The 21,262-nt window shown below is 41.2% G+C and overlaps 2 protein-coding genes across 2 annotated transcripts; one reads left to right on the top strand and one right to left on the bottom strand.

Annotated features, from left to right (window-relative positions):
• Nucleotides 1-448: 448 nt before the first annotated feature.
• Nucleotides 449-2,934, top strand: LOC107195111 (guanine nucleotide-binding protein-like 1). Its single transcript, XM_015584889.1, has 5 exons — nucleotides 449-765; nucleotides 863-1,185; nucleotides 1,260-1,905; nucleotides 1,994-2,416; nucleotides 2,489-2,934. The coding sequence occupies exons 1-5, from the start codon at nucleotides 672-674 to the stop codon at nucleotides 2,734-2,736; spliced, it is 1,734 nt and encodes a 577-aa protein (XP_015440375.1). The 5' UTR covers nucleotides 449-671; the 3' UTR covers nucleotides 2,737-2,934.
• A 529-nt stretch (nucleotides 2,935-3,463) lies between these two features.
• Nucleotides 3,464-21,216, bottom strand: LOC107195108 (otoferlin-like). Its single transcript, XM_015584887.1, is given in 28 exon segments — nucleotides 3,464-3,644; nucleotides 3,771-3,871; nucleotides 3,957-4,175; nucleotides 4,257-4,455; nucleotides 4,559-4,877; nucleotides 4,960-5,129; nucleotides 5,253-5,423; nucleotides 5,503-6,232; nucleotides 6,291-6,473; nucleotides 6,573-6,937; nucleotides 7,051-7,352; nucleotides 7,724-7,774; nucleotides 7,942-8,193; nucleotides 8,348-8,548; nucleotides 8,708-8,860; nucleotides 8,974-9,282; nucleotides 9,370-9,550; nucleotides 9,675-9,935; nucleotides 10,029-10,339; nucleotides 10,488-10,831; nucleotides 11,876-11,960; nucleotides 12,536-12,598; nucleotides 12,748-12,924; nucleotides 13,459-13,726; nucleotides 14,530-14,804; nucleotides 15,038-15,226; nucleotides 16,395-16,453; nucleotides 21,138-21,216. Coding segments are annotated over 28 exon segments (6,198 nt in total).
• Nucleotides 21,217-21,262: the final 46 nt, after the last annotated feature.

Raw genomic sequence — 21,262 nt, 5'->3', positions numbered from 1 at the left:
CCAATTACCAGAAGGTAATTGATTATGCGTATTAGGATTCTTATATCACGTTATCAGATAAAAAAAATATAAAAACGAATAAAAAGGATACGTGGGAAACGTAACATTACTAAAATGTTCATTAACGATGAAATTTAGAATAAGTTATCATATTTCATCAGTATTATATTCATCCTTTAAACCGAAGCATCGGATATTTTTATTCCCACCAAATCATATTGGATACACGTATTATGAATGGAATATATAATACTCCATTTGTGCTAATAATACTCAGAATTCATGCTTTATCGGTAACGTCAGGTATTGGCACTGAAATGATAAGAAGGTTACGTAGCCCTCCGAACGTGGGACTAAAAAAAGCATTGGATGATAGGTCTATTCTATACCTAGTCGGTGGTACTACTCAGTATTACTCTTGTCATTAAACACATACATAATTGTTTTAACTATGTTTTATGGTTTTATGCATAAGTTGCGAATAAATTTTCGATCGTTACTAGCTAAATAGATAGTTACTTACTGATATTGGCTTCGTTTACGAAACGAGAAATACGTGTTGTAAAGCAACCAAGTGTAGAGTCACATCTGGTAACTGCTGGTAGGTAACATTTTTTAAAAGAAACTGGAGACAATTTAATTGAATATTTGAGGTTGAGAAACATTGGAAAATGCCGCAAGGTACGAGAAAAAAACCTTTTAGCGGTAAAGCAAAGAAACAACAGTTGCAAGCAAAAAAACAACGACAAAATCCTACTCTGCTGAGTATGTACAATGTAAAACTAACAAGAAATTTCTGCATCAAGCAATTCTATCATAGTGGGTAGTTAAGATTAAATAATTTTATGTAATATATTAATAGCTGGATGCTGCAGTAGGAGCGATGAAGCAAAATCAAATATTGGCGATGAGTTTGGACACAATGCCATACAAAAGATCAACAAACAACCTATAGATGGTAATACGTCTAGAAATAAATACGCTCTACAGTTTTTCCAAGAAAATAAGGAAGAACTGATGAAGCGAAAAGAAGAATCTAGAAGCTTGATCAAACATTTATCTCTTAAGGAACAAGAAATTTCCGATAACTATTTCCCACCAGACATTGATATGCCGAAAAGACCACCATGGGACTTCAACATGCTCAAAGAACAATTAGAATTAAGGGAGCAAAAGTACTTTACCGTAAGCAACTGTAATTTTCATTTACATTTATTCTTGTATAGCTTTAGGATCTGCTAATAAATTGTGACCTTTAGGAATATCTGAAGGATATGGAAAAATTAAGTACTATTAGTTACTTTGAATTGAATTTAGAAACATGGAGACAGTTATGGAGAGTTCTAGAAATGTCAGATATATTGTTAATTATTGTTGACATCAGGTACCCAGTCCTAATGTTTCCTCCGTATTTATATCATCATGTAACAAATGAGTTGAAAAAAGATATGATTCTAGTATTAAACAAAGTTGATTTAGTTCCTCCAGCCTTAGTAGTAGCATGGAAAGAATATTTTCAAAACACATACCCGAAATTACACATTTTAATGTTCACATCGTATCCTACATATAATTTACATGGCAACATAAATGAAACAGAAGGATTAAGAAAGAGACGTAGAAGAGGAAAACTAAAAATGGCTGCAGAAGGAGCTCAAAAATTACTGGATACTTGTAAAGAAATTGTAAGAGATAAAGTTAATTTAAGTTCTTGGCATGAGAAAATTCAGGAAGAAATGCAAACGGAGTATGATTTAGATGATGTCGATCATAAAGACACTATTACCTTTGAAAAAGAAGACACAAGTTATTTCGAGCACGAACGATATAAAAACGGAATGCTCACTATTGGTTGTATCGGAACCCCAAATGTTGGAAAGTCGTCTTTGATGAATGCGTTAATGGGTGAATAATAATTCTCGTTACGCGGAATTGAAAAGAAGAGGCATAAAGAAGGTCGAATCACAGAAACTCATACACATATATTTTACAGGAAAGAAAGTTGTAAGCGTATCGCGTACACCAGGACACACTAAGCATTTTCAAACAATATACCTCACAAGAACTGTTTGTCTTTGCGACTGTCCGGGATTGGTGTTTCCGTCAACAGTCCCGAAACAACTACAGATATTAATGGGTTCCTTCCCGATAGCTCAAGTCAGGGAGCCATACACAACAGTTAAATTTCTAGCGGAAAGGGTAGATTTACCAAAACTGCTAAAAATTCAACATCCGGATAACGATGACACGTGGTCCGCGATGGATATATGCGACGGTTGGGCTATTAAACGAAATTTCATAACTGCGCGGGCTGCTAGGCTCGATACTTATAGAGCAGCGAATTCCTTATTGAGAATGGCGTTGGAGGGAAAAATTTGTATACACGTCTACCCACCGGGTTGGGTTGATAAAAAAGGTAACGTACATTATACAGCGGTGAAAGAAACACATTATTCTAACCAAAGCTCTTTCGCGCGTTACAATACAGAAACGTGGGAGAATCATCCAGATGTTGAATTGGTAAGATGGATTCAAGCTAGTAACAAAGGGGAAGATTTTAGTGACGAAGGAAGAGTGCTGCTGTCGTCCGAGGACGACGAAACCGAAGAAGAACCTGCAGACAGTGGAAAGCAGCGAAAGGGGCATGGATTTAATGATTCGGACGATACATCCAGCGAAGAATCAGAGATACCGAAAGTGGTTAATAAATTCGAAGCGCTGTCTACGGATTTATGAAAACATTTACTGTTCACAGGTTTCTGTTGCATCTTTCTTTCTTTATTAATTTTTGATTACATATTATTTACTGTTAATGAAGCTACTTATTTACAACGAAGTAGGATATAACAACACTGATAACGAAATATTCCATACAAACTCGATATATATATACACGCATTATTGTTCTGCATCTAGCGTTTCTTAATTAATGGTTGCACCACTATATACATAGATTTGATTTTTTACTATTGTTTCGTTGGTCCGCTATGCAACAATAACGTAGTAAAAATAGCTATTTCACGAAGAAGCTAAGTAGGGCCATCTCATCGCATGTTCCGATAAACCGAACCAAGGATTTTTTGGCTTTGCTAAAGAACTGTTTCATACGCACTTATTGTTTCCCTATTTGGAAAATGGCTTACAAACTGAAACTACGTTCAAGCTATCTAAAACACTATGTACGTTCTTCAATGGTAGTAGTACATGATTGAAATTTTAAGGCCTACGAAATTTGTACAGTGAGACGTAGCGCGATGTAGATGAATTCTGGATTTGCAAAAAATAATTTATTTTATTTGTTGTGTGTATCACATATACGTACAATATATAGTGATAACGATGTAATTATTGATATGACACGAATAAGGGACGCGATATCTATGTGTGACTGTTCTCAAATCTGACAGTCCTCAAATGTCTCTGTGAGTCACCTTCGAATGTGTTGGTTGCGTACGACTAAAATCTAAGCTCCCAACAACTTTTTAACGAAATATCCGGGTATGGCGTAAAAGAATAGCAATACAAGTACTACTAATCCGATGGTTACAATAGCTTTCAAAATTGCCCATTTGTAGTTATGCCATACGATATATTTAATTGATTTCAAAGGATTCAAGAACCACATGAAAGACGCGTCGGGTCGGCTGAAACAAAAGCGTAAAGAAAATTTTAATTTCAAGATAAATTGCGCGTATCTGTTATTTATGATATAGCGTGTCTTTTATTAACGATTATCGTCTAGATAATTATTAATCGGTGAACCTACGTACTTTGGTTTATCAAGCGGATCCGGTTCGTTCCTGCCGAAACCGGCAGGATTTTTCTCAGCCTCCTCTTTGGTCAACAAGTGGATCTCCGCTTCCACTTTTCCCTGACGAACATTCGTAACGCAAAGTAAAGTACACGTACATATTTCCAGTTTTCGCGAATGAAAATGGGCGCGAGTTGAAATTTACCGTCAATTCCATATCCTCGTTTTCCTTTTTCACGTAGAACGGCCACCAGCCTTTTACCCGTTTTTGTTTGAAAATGTTTACTGTTGGCACAGTTCCGTCTGTCTTCAGCATACTTAAAGTACAAAGCTTGCTGTTCTTTGCACCACGTGGAAATCTGTTTAAGTCGAGAGTAATAGCGCCAAGGAAATCGTCGGCTGAGAAATGGTCCGCGTCCCATACCTACGAGAAAATCAAGTGACGGAACTGGGCAACGTTTTAAGAGAATTGCGAACTACCAATTCATTTAAATAATTCTGTTACTTGTAATTCCAAACGAGCTGGAATTTTGCATTCCGTCTCGTCCCAACTGAAGAGGCTCTCTTTACGATTGATAACAATCTTCTCTTCCGCCACAAGATAATCGAACGGAAATATAAAACGCCAATTGAAGTTTCCTTCTCCGGTTAGAGACCGGTAATGAATATCGGTGGATTGACAGTCTTCTGGCCCCTTCAGCCACCTATCGATACACAGGTGGCTGTTATTTTTATTAATTCGCCAGGCCATCTAGCATTATAGTTTCCTTTGGAAGCGTACTATGTAGCAACAAAGCATAGACTCACCCCTTCACGTAAATGTCGCTCATCTTTTCGCCGGTAAAGAACGCATCATCCTCCAATACAACGTCGTCTGTGTTCCAAATGATAATTCGGAGCTCGTAACTTTTTGGTTTCCTTGGCGAGATGTCGATAGACGGCCCCGGAGAAGGCATGTCCATAGGGAACATGTCGACCCACATCTCCAGCTTTCCCTGTTCGATCCCTGGCTTTTCTGGATTGTAAAGGGGCCGTGTTTCTACGTGTTCGGGAACCAAGGCGCAACCGATTCTTGGAAAAGCATGCCATTGATGAAGTACTGCCAACGCGAGGTGTTCTTCTATTCCTGAAAAGAACAATCGGATGTCGGACGAACGACAGAAATCTGGTTCTGTTTAATTCGTCGGTAAACGTGAACTTGTTCTTACCCTTCGAATAAATATAATACTCCATCTCCTCGTTCGTTAAGGAGAATGTCTTTCTGCCGATCGTTACGCGGCCGTGCGAATACACAGGACCGTCGATCTTTCCCTCCTTGCAAAGCTTTGACAGAATTTGAGTTGGCTTCGTCGAGTCTCGCCATGTGTTGTAACCGGACCTAAAATATATTATAGTAATGTTTCTCCGATAGCGTGCGATTCGGGAACAGCCACGAGTAACAAGAAACGAATATTAATTTCTGCCGATCCGAAGAAATCTTTGAACGTGAGTGACTACTTACTCGTCGTATCTTTTAGGTAGGCCACAAGTAGCACGGTGCCTGCTGTAGAAACGATTTTCCAAATCGATCTTCGTCTCGCCGATCATATCGTCCGCACCAACCAAATCCCAGTCCAACACTTGTATGGTTAGCAGCGAGTCTTGCGGGAAAGTTGCCTCTATTTCAAAACACCTCGCGAGTAAAATAATAAAATTAGAATCGTGTCAGTCAAATTTGGGAATATTGCGAATCGATCGGTGTAAGGACGTACTTGCCGAATACGGGGTTAAGCTGCTTCGATACATAATTCTCTTTGTCGCTGATCCTCTTGTTGCCTAGCTGCAAAACAACGTACGGGTCCGCCTTGCCGTTCAGATCGCAGGGATGAAGGTCGTTCGCTTTGACGATATAAACTCGCACCAGTACGTGAATCGGTTCGTTCGACGGTACACCTTGAAAGAAACCATATTGCGGGTCGAAGCCCATGACCGTGTGATCTATTAGGTCTTTCGGAAGGGGCCACTTGTACACCTTTAAAGCGCCTTTGAAGCTCCCTACGATTCTCGAATCGTCTTCGGGCTCGTCTCCAGTTTTCTTGCCCCGATACAGTTCGAACGTGTGCAACCATTCTTTAAACTGCTCGAACTCTGGCTGTGCTTCCAATTCGTTCGGATAGACTTTCAGGAGCGCCGTTTTCGAAAACTTTTGACAAGTTTGCTTGGGACTGTGCTTCGAAACAAATCTTGCCGCATTCGCGGTCGATTTTAAGCTAAACAGTTTCTTAGTACCGACACCGGGAACCTTTTCGGCCGAGGTGTTCCCTTGACATTCATTGTAGTTTTCTTCCAAGTATATTGGAACTGTGCCGTTCGATTGAGCTTGGAACATCGTCTTCTCTTTACGAAGTTCCTTATTCTCTTCGATCATAGCTTCAACGGAAGCAAAATATTTCGTCCACCAATCCTGACAGCCGTCACCGTCCTCGAACGCATCGAAATCCCCTGAGAGAATCGAATCGGTTTCATTGTTGTCTTATGCATATCCCGTTAATTTATTTACCTGTACTTCCATCATAAACCACGCTTTGTTTCTTCCTTATGTTTTGTTCGGTTTTCTCCTTCTTCGTTGGCCAACCTTGCCCCAAACCCAACGTGATGATCGTATCTCCGCAAATAAATTCGAGCTCGGCGAAAGGATCTAGCAAACACGTCTGTTGGCATTTCGTTTTCGATGTGTCGAAACCTGCGAAGAAACACAATGATCCAGTTTTCAGTATAAAATCGAGCTCGTGATTTATAACCCTATGGATTGTAACGCGAACGAAACACGTAGTTTTCCTACCTGAGTGTTGTTGCAACTGATACAAATTCTTTTTTCTGTCCTCGGCATCCTTTACTCTTTTTGTTTGCGGACAGTACATGTATTTGTGAATCGAATTTATCGTATGTGTACCGACGAGGGTGTATCGACCGAAACTTCTACAGTCTACCGCTCTGATTGTCAATGGCGGTCGATAAAGTTCCTGTTCCGGTAACTCCAATTCCATAAACTTAATCGGCGTATTGAAATTTGGATTCTTCTTCGCGTTCGCTATTACCGAAGAATAAAGAATATGACCGGCGCACTCGACGTCCACACGAGGCTTGTCCACGGTCAGCAGGTGTATCCTTTTCAAATCTCTCAGTCCCCAAAACAATACTTCGATTCTGCGGTACGCGAGAAATGACATTCTTCAATGATGTAGGTACATACATACATATACGTGTGTGTACCTACGACTTTTCGGTTCTGGATGTGTATCTTTGTCTGTTCAGCTTACCTGTATTTCGAGAGTGTCGGTCTGATGCCGTCTGGTACCGGTAGTATAGGCCCTTGATCCTGAACGATGGCAGAAGTTAAACCCGCTATATCCTTTGGATCCGGTAGCGATGGAAAACCGTAATCTTTCGTCGAAGGATACTCAAGCAGTTCGAAAACAGCGAGAAGCTCGCCGGCTCTCGCGATACCTCTGCTCACATCGTACCATTCCAAAGACGGAGGGAATTCCGGCGGCACGTAACAGTCCGAAGCGAGTTTCACATGAGGTCGCGCTACCGCTCGTCCTATGTACTCTGATTTCCCCTGGAACCGATACGTATTTGCTTCGGTTAATTTCGCGCGGAGGATGGATAGTTGCGAATTTCGCGAAAATCGATCGGGTTACGGGTCGACAAACAACAACCTCTGTTAATCATCGAGACAAACGTTTCAAGTTTCCCGTTGCTGTCTGTAATCTACCGCTCAGTTTACTTATCTTCTAATGCCAACCAGCCAGCCAGCCAGCTGTTATCTCTATCGTTTAAACGTCGAACAATCGATGAACGAACCGTGAAACTGTGTATTTTTGCGTGTACTTTCTCTACCCACGGGGGTCGTGTGTCGTATGAAGCGAGTGGTCAACCAGTAAATTGTGTTACCCGATACCGTACGAGTCTTGTATGCCGTATACAAACTGTTAAAGCAGACCCCTCATGCAGTGTTATGTCCATAGTTACAAAATGACTCTGCGAACAAAGAATCACAAGAACGTAAAATACTCGACAACCGGGGTGTCATCGGTAGGGTTTCTTTTTTTTTTTTGCGTTTTATCGACTGTTTCTTTGGTAATCAAAATGAAACAGACATTGCAGTTTATTGATAAAAACGAATGAATGTTTCGCCTATGACATACCACTTTATCTTGATCGAAGATTTCAATGACGATCGAGGGTGGATCTCTTTTGATTTCTTCGCCAGTGCCGTGGATCAAGATGTCGTCGAACAGAAGAAGCTCGTCCCACGTCGGACTCAGAGTTTCGTCGATCACTTGCGTGGACTTGCAGAATTCGCCGCAAATCACTCGCGCGAATGGATCCGAGAGACCGGACGCGTCGCTACCGATCAAAGATCGGGCTTGATACATGTGCGCTCTCAACTGGAATTTCTACTCAATAATTATTGCAAGATTTTAGTCAACGAATCGCTCGAGTTCTTCTGCCGTTCAAACGACACGAAATGGAAACTCGGAAACGTGGAAACGATCGAAAGAACGGATCCGTTACCATTGCAAGACATACTTTCGTGCATCGGACACTCACGTGTTTTTCAATATAATGCACAACGATCGGTGGTAATGCGCGCGGTCTGTCAACGTTCCTAAGTTCGTGACTGAGTTCGTACCCCTTCGGTAGACCTTGGATAAAGTACTTCTTGTGCTTCAGTATCCCCAGCCACATGTAGATTTGCAATTTCGTTTGTATACCCCAGCCGGACGGTCCGAATCGTTTCTTTCCTGGAAGCTACGTATTCAATATAATATACGTACATCACACATACGTACACATACATAAGCATATATTTATTTACATACATATGTATATCGTGTTCAGTAAAATAGCAACGTAATGTTTCAAACATTTCACTTTTTTCATTTCATTCGATACACTAAATTAACGTACCTTGAGAAACATTGTCTGCACTTTGCCACAGTATTTGCCACATTCCTCATCCACGATAGAATAAATTAAATCCCTGCCAGGTATTCTTTGATAAGCCACGCGTCGTCCACCGCTAATTACCCAAATAAAAACATCCGGTAGTGAATCCTGGGGCTGCAAATACATCCCCTTTTCAATTACGGAACGGTAACGAGTAATACTCGACACTTTCCACTGTACATATGTATTGTATGTATAGCTTCTACACAATGTATGTATAGACTTACATCTTCGACCAGAAACTTCAATTTCTGTAAGTAACCCTGTGCCGTCTTTAATCTTTCTTTGAAGCTACTTCTCGTGACCACAGCTTTTAGGTTTCTCGATAGGACTCCTACATTTTCCAATTCCCTCTGACACAATTTCATTCTCTCTTTGTCGAGCTTTGTTTTCCCAACGCCTGGCCCGGTGAGACTCGACTTGCTGATACTAACGTATCGATTGCAATTGCTGCTCAATTCCTCGAGCGTAGACTTTAATAGTTTCTCGCCCGCAGAGTCGTCCGTGTGCGCCTGAGCCTCCGACAATCCCTCTTCCTAAAAATTACAATCGCGGATGATATTGTAGTTTTCGAACAATCGCCAGTCGCGTCTCCTATTTCTCGATTATTTCGCTCGACTTACGAGTTTATCCGTGATTTTGCTAATGATATTGCTGTTGTACATTCTACGCCTATAATCCGGCCAAATGCTTCTAACATGGAGGCACGGTTTGTCGTCCCAGTACGGTATGAAATAATAAATTTTGTCGTCGGCCCCATTTCGCACATCTGGTAACGATCAACGTGAACCAACGAATCCATAACTGGCTGTATTCCGAAATATTAACCTGCTAGTCGCGAATTTCGAATGCATCGCGATAACGCTGACTCTCCGGCAAAAACGTTTATCAAAATTGTATCGAAGAAAGATTACTAACAAGTACAGACCGATGCGTGAAACTTACTTTCGAGCTTTCGTTGTGACCATCCAAAGCATTTCCCGCATTTCCTATCGATATTTCAAAGTACATCGGTTTGTCGCCGAGTTTCCTGTCGATCATCGTCGCGTCCATTATCGTTGCGAAAAGAAAAAACTCCTCGTTTCTGGCATAAGCGGACTCGTTGATGACCACGCTGGGTTCTACTTCGACCTCCGATGGAGCCATCTCAACGTTGTCGCTTATTTCTGTTCTGATTGCTATTAGTAACCTAGAAGGTAGAAAATAATTCCATTTAAATGGAACCGTTTTACCGCGAAATTGTCGGTATTATTAGAAATCGTGTAGTAGAACGAAGAGTAACCTTGCTCTGTATGAAATTCCTTCTCCCAATCCCGCGTTCAGCGTCGAATGTTCGTCTATAAGACTGTAATCCCGTATGCTACCATAAAAGTGAATAAAGGCCGGACCGAAAGTGGGTAAAAATCCTCTTTCGCCGTCGTTGCTAATCTGTTTCAAATCGACGAAATGGGTACCGATTACGGTGGCGTGGACTGGGTCGTTGTCGCACAGTTGAATTTTGATCCTTTGACATAGAGGCGGAAACATTTCCGTGAAAACAATCTGTTCGTTCCAAACCGGCGCGTAACGGTGCCTCTTAACGCTCGTCTTGCCCTAAATTACGTGACAGACAAACAAAGCTTTTCCTTTTTCGTTTTTCTTGTTGTACTCGACGGTGTATGCGAAAACGAAAATTAAACTCAACGACAATTAATAGGTATTTTAATAAATATTCGAAGGAAACGAATATGATCGATCTTACGGTTAATCCAGCGAAGGACACTTGAACGTAAGGATCCACCAAATCTTTCACCTCGCCCGTGAACGCTTTCTTCACGTTCGCCATTATGCTGCTGTTCATTTTCGGCAATCCGTCGGCCCTGTACACCTTCACGATAAACTTTGCCCTTTGCCTCTCGATGGGCACGCCATCCGGAAGCAACAGATTTCCCTCGATATCGTCCTCGTCTTTTTCGCTCTTTGGCGGTATTTTCACGGTGTCCCCTTTTCCGATCACGCTTATGTCGCACTTTAAGTAGCCCTTTGGACCGCCGGCAACGTCGTCCGGATCCGTCAGCAGCGCCCATTTATGGTAAAATTGGTGATCTATTTAGTGAACGTTTCTTATGTTTATTACGTGCTGACAATTTCCCCCGATAAATACTCGTGATAGCAGAGATAGAGATATCGAGAGAGAGTTGAAAAAATCGAGTGAATCGAAGCAAAGGATCGTTCGAGGAAAGTTACGACTCGACAGTCATTCGCTTCCGACACACATTTTCGCGTCGCGTCGTTGAACGATCTTCAAAGTCGAGCGTTATTCCAAAGCTGTTCCGAAAGCATTATCAAAGCCTAAACCTCTCATCAAGGTTGATAAAACTGTTCTAATAGTGCATTGCATTGAAATTGGACAAGTATAGATGTTCTATGCGACAGAAGCGGCATGACTCGAGGACAGTGTGTCGTATGCGCACAGGAAGGTTCGAGGAGACATGCTCTGGAATGGTGCAAGGTAAAAATGAGAAGCGTAATGCGGGAACAGTTGACATTTATTCGGCACGAGTTTTAACGAGACCGATTGCTTAATCTCATTTTCATATTTTTCGCGTGTTATCGTTTTTCTTCGACAAAGATTCATCTACAATCTACGGAATGACGTTTACTAGCAAAAGTACAAAGCGGTTGGCTTTATCGAGTACTGCAGGCACGGAAACGACAAACAGTAGGTACCGGTAGGTACACGCAAAAAGCATTCACAGTGATGTGCGTTGTACGTAATCCTCGATGTACCGTATTTCTTTTATCATCTACCTTAGTTTCTACAGATCACGTGTACAGTGATAACAGTTCGATTATACACCTCAACTTCGGATCGCCGTTTAACATTCATAAGAAATAGGGAAACTGTTCGCAGAGATATAAATACGCGTGTTATTTAATATACCGGTCAAGTTATGTACAACAACGATCAATACGCGCGAAGTCTCTGTACTCTGGACTGTGGTATTTGAATACAAAATCGTCTTTTTACTCGTATCTCGCCTCAGTCACGGAAACAGATGAAGGATCGAAAGTATCGATCGAAGAGATCGGTCATTGATGATCGAAAGTAGTCTTTAGCGTCTCTTTCGGACGATTGAGAAATTGTACCTGGTTGTGCCCATACGGTCGCGATGTCTAACTTAAAGCTGCCCAGCGTTAGATTAGCGCGTAAGAGATTCCGCGATTGCTGCACCTGCGTACCAGTAGAAGGTTAACCCTCACTCACTTTTTTCTATCTGTCAACATCGAGAGCGTAAAGATCGCATCTTCTGTTTTTTTGCAAGTTATTATAATTATCCCGAAAAGTATTCGTATGCAGAAATGCCGTATTTCCCTTGTGATTTTCTCATTATCCGTTCTCCTTTCCCTGTTTATACTCTGAGAGAAACCGCAAACCAAAGGTACCATTTGATTACCATACACGTAACACGATCGTGGCATTAATTTCTGAATCGCGAAATATACAACGTTATTATTGTTCGATTTTCAACAATTGTATCTTACTATATTCCTCCCGTGAAATGAATAGTGTTTTCTATTTTCTATTCCATTACGTCATTATAACGGATATCTTTCGACTACAGTGAACGTTGTAATCAGGAGCGAAGCGCGATTAGCAATTTACTAGGCGACGTGTTACGATATTTGTGAAATATCGACAAGAACTAAGATCGCTACGTGCCTAAACGAAACATTTTACTTCCTGACTTGTATACTAGAAACGACAGCTCCGTAGTGTAACGCAACTTGTGTTAAAAGCAGACTTACCGAAAGCGTGATGATTTTATCGAAAAGCATCACGGGTGGCATGTGAAAGTCAAAGACAAAGTACTGTAACAAAGACAAGTGTACGGAACACGTTACTGTGTGTACACGGTATTGCTTATTATTTCGAGAAAAATAGTAAAATAACAAGTGTTGTCCAAACAAGTAATAGAAAAATGATATCTATTTCATTTTACGTTACGATCATGACTTACTTCGTTGTAATATGGACAATTCGTGGATTCCTTGACGCTGGTGTATTTCCGTTGGTCTCCAACTTGCACGCAAACAACCGGATCCATGTTCAGACCCGCTAATTGCCTAGCTTCGATTATAGTAACGCAGACTTGATAATCCTGTGCTTTCAACGCGGTCTGCCCGGTGTCGGCAGTCTGTAAAAAATAAATTCGAAAATCGTTTCGATCTTCACGATGTATTCGTCTAGAATCTAGGGGAAGGAAACAGATACTGAATCCCATCGCGGACAAACATATTGGACAAAGGGCAATTGAATGGTGACACATATGTAATTCGTTTCGAAGTGTAGTGCGTAGACGGACGAGCGGATTGTTATGCAAAGACGGTTGCGCAATTCATCGCGTAATTTCTACTTTATTTCGTTTGCCTCGGGATTGCGGTACGATCGTTGGTCTCTCAGTCTCCTGCTCGCCGCTTCTTTCATTTGCAATTTCGCCGTTGCCGGCGGCACTCCGGGGGAATACATTATCAACTAACTTCTTACGCGTTTCCCTCGTAATATCGACGAGAGTATCGAGTGCTCGTTAAACGTTCGTTAACGTCGATTCGATATTGCACCGCGGCGAATAGATAATCAAATTGCAGACCGGTCTCGACTTATCCAGCGTTCGTTACGGTGGCAACAGACGGTTTTCTCTCGATTATTAAAACGACAAGATCGATCGAACCTTTGGTTTCGGTTTCTTCGGTGGCTTGGCGATCGCATCCCGCGATTCCATCGCGTCCCCGTTGGCCCGGTTCTCGCAGTCGGATGTGCTCGTTTCCAAAGAAGTCATCGAGTTCGTCCTCGAAGGTTCGTTGGAAGTTGCGCAACTCGAGTCCCTTCCATCGAGTAATTCCCGGGTATCGGAGCCGCTGTCGCAGGACCGCGCTCTGGACGGTCTTTGCTTGCCCAGCTTCATGAAAGACCTCATACTTTTCAATGTGGAACTCCTGCTGCATAGAAAACAGATCAAATCTTGCGGCTGGCTGCGTCGACCGAGAACCGAACGTGTCGGAATATCGTCGATCGCGGCCTTAAAATGTTCGGAAATCCTGGAAAGCCGAGCGAAACGGTTCACGAAAAACAAAAAAGTATCACAACATATAGGTATTTACGAATTCAGTTTCATCCGGTTCGTGATTCAATCGGGCGTGAAAAGGTGATTTCGCATATTTAAGTAAACGACGAATCGCAGAATCTTGCTTTATTCAAGGTTTCCGTTGGGAAAGCGACAGTGTGCGGCTTCACCATCGACCGATCGATCGTCCTTCATTTTTCTCTCGTTACAACCGTTCTGTTTACATACTTCACTTATTGATAATTAATTTTCTTTCGTATCGTACACTAGTAGAAGCAACTGTGGTGCTTCCCTCTTATCATAGCTACACGTTTCTGTGATGACTAATAGTAATTTAATTTGGCGGTGGTTGAGGCTAGAGATATGAAAACAAAAGGAGAAGGAACGGCGTTTCGTCCTGAGCCTGCTAGTGGACTCGGCAGATCTCTAGTGACGAATACAGGAGGTACTGTTAGTGACGCCATAGTAATAAAACGTCCTACAAGGGTGCAAACTCTAATTTATTCTCGTTATACAGCCGCCGGTGGTATATACGTGCTGTGAGTTTCTATTATCCTCGAACATAGGTCGGCATATAGCGAGAAAGGGAATGGTATATATGTATATCACCGTTCCTTGTGTCTGCCGAAAAAAGGAGGCGAATACGGGGAAGACTCGATGTTATCGATGTTATCTCACCTCTTACGGTCGAGTGACTTTTCAGTCGCCGACACGGAACTACCCTTCTGTAAAGAACCCTTTTTCGGAATTTTCTCCGGGGTCTGCCAAGATCCCATCCATTTGCCGCTGGCGGAGCTACTGGCGTTCGCTTGCTCGAAACTCCTCTCGAGGTTCGCGATATTCTGCTCGATGTCGATCAGCATCTGTTGCTCGTCCTCCATTATTTCCGATACCGCGTACGAGCTACAGCTTCCGTCGGGAGGGTTGTATCGGATTTCGAAGCAAATCACCGCCTACGCATACCAAATAAATTCTCCACGAACTGCGGTCGCATGGCATCGGTTGACAGCCAATACTCGATAATATTTATAGTCATCAATTTCAAAGGAATACATTCTGCTCGAATTAAAAGCTTCGTACTACATATATGTATGGAAAATCAAACGCTTTAGCTAAAACGATAGTAGTTAAGCGCTTCGTATGTAGAAGGGGAGGAAATTGTTATCGCGAAGATTTTTCTACGTACCGGAAGCGGCTTGTTGTTCAGATCTACCAATGAATCGGTGACTGCGATTCTGCCTTCTCGTACCACCGTCTGTAAAACTAAACCATACTTCGCGATCACCTTCTCGTTCCTTAGAACGCCTCGCGACACCACCATCAATTGCAATACTTCCGCTTCGTCGACTGGTCTGCCCAAATTCCACGTGAACATCTGAAATGAAATTTGATTCACGGCGTCATCCGGCAAGGAACGAACAAATTAAATTGGAGCAGTCGAGTGGACGCGTGCCTATGTTCCTGTATCTATTACAAACCCTTCTTGTCGCTTAATTCGAAGTTAAAATCGCGAGCAATCAAGAAATTAAATCAGTTTATCGACGCGTATACAGATAGGCGACTCGACTCGATTTATTTTTTGGTATAGGTATGTACATATACCTAAAGCCTAAGTTGACGACGATATAACAAAGTATCAATCCCGTTATGAGATGCGTGTCGTTTCGTACACGATTCACGGCGACCCGTTTTTGCCGATCGATCCCCTTATCGCGCACTTTTGCGTTGACCATGGCATGAAATCCTAACGAGACTCTCCGACAATCTATGGAAATTACCGAAGACCAGACCCGCCACACGAGTTTCTATTATCAGAGAATCGGAAACGATTACCGTCCCGTGATCGGCAATCGCGCTATATTCGTTCAGGTCGCGTGATCGTATTCGTCTAATTGAAAGCCTATGTCTTTATAATGACCATTCAATTTTCGATTCCTGATACTGTTCCAACACGGGGAACAAGGAAATGGTTATCTAATAACATATCGTGTCGCATCCGGTGCAGCTCGAATGTGAGATACAGAAATACCAAGGGAACTGCGGGTGAAGGTGAAAACTTCCGTTCCGGCACGGCAAGAATCTGTCGCGGGAAATAAAAAATGAATGCGCTAACATCGTTCGTTGGATATACGATATACGCGAAGAGCATTAAATCGTGTTCGTTTTAATCGAGAAAAGAACTGGGTCACGGCGAAGGCTTTTTGCACAAAGTGGTACATATACCAAATGTACATATAGAGTATATAAAATTTAGTCAGTTTGTGTACCCGTAATGAACCTAATTCCACGCGAACTTATAAAATATACACGCAAAAGCTTGCACAGAACCTCTTCTGTATTCATAATTCGATGCAATTACGCGAAAATAAAAATATCAAAACGCGCGTATAAAATTGTCAAGTTTTATTAATTAACCGGCGGCAGTTCTCGATGTCGAAATTGAAGCGCTATTCGACACTTATTCGAATATAACAATATCTACGTAATAATGCTCGATTGTGCCGATGGCAATGCCGGTCACAAGTATTTATACTAGAACTTACTTCGTCCACCGGAATATGATCTCCGTTTTCTTCTAAACATTTCGAATAGTGAGGTACATCTATAACAAAAGAATTATTAACGCGTTAAATTGACGTTGTTTTCTGACATTCACAACGTTTTATTCTAAATGGTCCTGTTTAGCGATAACAACGTTCGGGAGAATAAAGTTCTGGAACGCAGAAATTAGAATTCTACATACATCCGATAGTAGTAAGGAAAACGAGATGCCTCGTAAGAGTATCATACCAACGCGTGAAAGTATTTTCAGATTCCTCAGGAATATGAAATCAAGATGCATCGAATATTTTCTACACGCGTACGTACCTACTACTTTCTTTCAGAAGCAATCAACTTGAATATTTTTCATATGGTACGCATCTGAACCATGAGCATTGCGCTTTAAATATTCCGTGTTTCGCTACACAATTCGAATCTATGTTTACCCACACTGTTGAAAAATTGCAGCCACCATTCACTGTCACCTCTTTACACGCGTACGTACCTACTACTTTCTTTCAGAAGCAATCAACTTGAATATTTTTCATATGGTATGCATCTGGACCATGAGCATTGCGCTTTAAATATTCCGTGTTTCGCTACACAATTCGAATCTCTATTTACCCACACTGTTGAAAAATTGCAGCCACTATTCACTGTCACCTCTGAAAAACATTTCTTCTATGTGCGTGCAATGTTGAAAAACATTTCTTCTATGTGCGTGCAATTTATGAATTTAACGAATTCACCTGATCCGTGTACGTAAAAACAACGAAAAATTATTAGGAAAACCAGAAACGAACAGCAATCGAGAAAACTGATAATTCGGTTTAGGTAGAGCACACTTTAATCTCTGGCTCTTCTAGCCCTAGTTCTTTCTTGTATTTCACTTATCTCTTTATAAGGGATTTCATTGAGAACTATAATAAATGTTTTATCTCGTACACATTCAATAGACAAGCTGTGGCAACGATCAAACGTTTGCCAGGTAGAAAGAACGAGCGAAAAGTCGGATGTTAAGCCGGACTTGATGTTAATCTTTCCATGTGTTATTTACTCTCTAATTAGCGATGGCATTGCAGAGCTTTATATTACAACCAATTACAAAATACATTTTCCAAGATAAAAGAAAAGAAGGATGAAAAAAACGTGTGACGATTGTCCGTCCCAGGTATGACAAGTAATTACAGACATATATGTATAGGTACTGTATTTTCCGAGTGCGATCCATTTACACTCGAGATAATACCGATCCCAACGATATTAATCGCGCAAAATAACAAATAGGTAGAGTTCCAAGTCAAACATTTTTTTTTGTATCGTTGCTTCGTGTTGATCGGATAATTTAATCAGTTAATGAAACATGTTAGAATTTCGTAGGCGCTAATTTGGTGTATTTGAAAAAAATGGTAATTTACTCCAAGACATTTTCAGGGTTAATGAAAATAACATTGCTTCTACGACACGAGACAGCGGTCTATGTACATACATATACATATATGTACATACACGCGCCTAAGCAAGTAAATCCGAAAAGAATCGTAAACTGTTAGGAGGTCGAGCGAGAAAGCTTGCTGCGTAAGTTTATGTCACGCGAGCTCACAGGCTTCAACGAACTAGGGCAAGCATGATTAAATGAAACTTTAGCCTCTAGGGCCCCGTGCCTGTGACCCAAAGGCGACTCCCTGAAGATCGTAACAGGACCAGGAACGGAGAGTTCGTACCGCCTAGATTGCATCTATTTTTTCACCGTTAACACGTTATACGTGTATGTACACATGTATCCAGCCAACCGACTAAGCTGACTGGGATAGTCCATTTCTCGTGACCTTTTCCGGAAATCTCGCAACAAGCATGAAATAAACAAGAGTGCAGTACATGCAAGCTAAAACGTAAGCTAATACAGCACATCGTCGCACTAACTAGATCACAGTGTCGTTGTTTTTTCGTTATTATTTTCGATACCGCGCGAAATTAATTTCAATGCTCAAAAAATCTACATTTCTAGAGACATCGACAACTATGCTTCATAGTCGTAAATCCTCGCGTACCATATGCTTCTCCTTCTCGGCTGGAATCGCTTCGTTATTTAAGGAAGTATTCATGATTCCGAAGCAGAGTTCACGCATGGAATATTACCTCAGCGATTAACGATATTGGCGAGCACCACTCATCCCTTTAAACATGTTAGGAACCCTTTTGTATCAATGATGTGCAGAATCTCGCGAAATGACCTCTCAGCCCTTGATTCGTTTAACCTATCGACAACGTCTGCGGTTCTACTCTATAGGAGCTCACGCTTCGTTAAATATCTCGAGTATCGCGACTGCGCTCGATCGCGGTAAATCAACGGTTTAATTTACCGACCTTTCCGTCCTCTCAACTAGCACGCAACTTTTTAATGTGCAAGTAAAGTTCTTTTCCTCCTATTTTTACCTGCTGGCATTTCCGTAAACGTAATGAGGTGACAAGTTTTTCGCTGCACGGCGTAAGAATGGAAAGATACGTGGATAGATTAAAGGAAGGGATAACAAGTGACAAGCTGTAAATAAGTAGCCGAAAATTTGCGTTATTTATGGAATGATTTATTAATTCGAATTTCCTCTGTTAGGTAGACACGTACAATAAATTCTCGATGAGTGTTCGAAGGTTCGTTCGCACTGAAAAGGAGGGGTCCCCAGGTGTAACGCTGACTTTCTAACGAAGTTTATCACCGTGATAGAACCTGGAATGCTGGCGCCAAGTATATTTCTTTCAGCCGCATATGGCCATTAGTTTATAAAATATTTAATTTTCAGTACCGAGAAGCCTTTGAACACTCATCGAGGATTTATTGTAGATATATAGAATGCATGTTCCTGTAGAATATGCGAAGGGTGACACAATACCGTATCCCTAGAAGCTGATTGCGAACACTCATCTCTACGAGAGCCAATAGAACGCGATATATGTATAGGTACACGTTACAATAAACGCGTGTGCCATTCAAGTGTAAAGCAATCTCCGAAGCAATTATACCCATGCGACGATACGACTCGGAGCTTGTGCGAGAAAAAAAGAACAACGTCGGATTGATACGCCTAATGCGTACGTACAGGCAATACGTGTGTAAACCAGCTTCGATTAATTAATATTCCACCGTATCAATGTTTGCGAACACATTTCATGAAACGTCTTACCAACCGAGAATCGAGTTTCGCATTGAATAAACGCGAATCGTACGTTTCGCGTTATTAATCGAGCTTTTTTCAGAACTGTTTCTCTCGAATAGAGTCTTCTCAAATGGGTCGAAGTTTAACGAAACGTTAGCGAGTATAAAGAACCGTCGACGAACTTTCGAGCTGAAACGATCGAAATAAATTATGCGAAGCACGCGATACCTCGCTTAAACTTTTCGTCCACCGTGTTGCATTTTCCGTGCCGTTGTAACGATTCAGGCTTTCCGAATTTTAGGACACCGTTCGCAAATTAATTTATACGGTAAAATATAGCGTATAATATAAATCGTACCAGCTCTATCGAATAAAACGCTTGGTACGTGTACTTTTCACCGTGTAGCTCAGTTGTCGCTTAGGAAAGGCAATCTCTTTAAATGCAAGTACAGATATTATCAGTACGAGGGCATGTATTAAAGTAACCGAGCCCTGTAATTAATTCAACCCATATTGTGCCACGATTTTAATCGTGTTTCATCATTTGCAACGACGTTACATTCTTGAATTAAAATAGAGTTTTGCTAGTTACAACGACTTAAATTTTAAGCATCATTTATCGGATCGGCTGGGTAGCCGTTGCATTGTTCGTACATACAGCGAACAAGTGATTGTCAGCTGTAAGGAAAATGCTTGTTGTTCCACGTGCGCAAAAAGTTTTCATGGTGATTTAAATGTAGACTTGAATGGCACACCAAATAGAAAGTTTATTTATAGAATACTTAATTTCAATCGATAACTGCGACTCGGTACAGGAATCTGAATATACATATGTATAGGGCACACGTGTGTCACCGAAAAATTCACTTTCCATCCAGCGAAACGTTGTATCATTTAATGGGCCGAAAGCGATTGTGTTCTAGTTCGATGTTAGGAGAAATTAACAGGCAAAAGCTGTGCGTTATTAAACACGCGGTTGCGCGACAAGCAACGAGTCCTCTCCGTATAATAACGATCGCGTAATTGATTCAAACTTTCAACGTCTCTCTATTGTTGACCATTATTTCGAACGCTATTTGATTCTCGTGTCCTCTGTTTTATTTTAGTATTCATTTCACATTTTCAAATAATTGTCCGGATGTCTCTTTACACACATTAACGGTGTAATGCATTTTGCATAATTGTTCAAGCATAATGATCTAATTTAAATGCGCATTCTTAAACGTATGTACAATTTAAATTTGCGCAAACGTACAGAGTATGCGTAATAATCTGGTGTACATTGTTGGAACAAATGAATTTAAATTGTGATAGAATATTGGAACTCGTACGACGAGATACAAACAACGACGTTCTATAAATATTTATCGAAGAAACATTTTCCCTTTTCTTTCTAACACGCAGAGCAGCGCCTTCCACTATGACCTTTAAATTAAACTGACAGCAAAACCATACAGTACCGCAAAGGTGACCTTAATGACGGCGAAAAGTACCACTTAAATGGAATAACCCCATAGGTTTACATAAGTGATTAATAACCTACTGTAAACCGAGATTCGATATAATGGATAGGTGGAGTTTGACAATACTTACCCCGGAAATCGACCTTGACAACCTTCTCCCCTTTATGTTTGAGTCCTTGAAAGTTCTTCACTACAACGATCAGCGCCATTCTATGCGATCGAGGTTGCAGATTCAAGACTATCGACGAAATTCAA

Source organism: Dufourea novaeangliae, unplaced genomic scaffold, assembly GCF_001272555.1.
Source record: "Dufourea novaeangliae isolate 0120121106 unplaced genomic scaffold, ASM127255v1 scaffold49, whole genome shotgun sequence".
NCBI classification, from domain to species: Eukaryota; Metazoa; Arthropoda; class Insecta; order Hymenoptera; family Halictidae; genus Dufourea; species Dufourea novaeangliae.
This window is presented reverse-complemented; position numbering and strand designations above follow the sequence as displayed.

Coding starts and splice junctions, on each gene's coding strand:
- LOC107195111 (XM_015584889.1), top strand. CDS start 672: ATGCCGCAAGGTACGAGAAAAAAACCTTTTAGCGGTAAAGCAAAGAAA. Junction 1,186..1,259: donor GGGAGCAAAAGTACTTTACC/GTAAGCAACTGT, acceptor TGTGACCTTTAG/GAATATCTGAAGGATATGGA. Junction 1,906..1,993: donor TTTGATGAATGCGTTAATGG/GTGAATAATAAT, acceptor TATATTTTACAG/GAAAGAAAGTTGTAAGCGTA.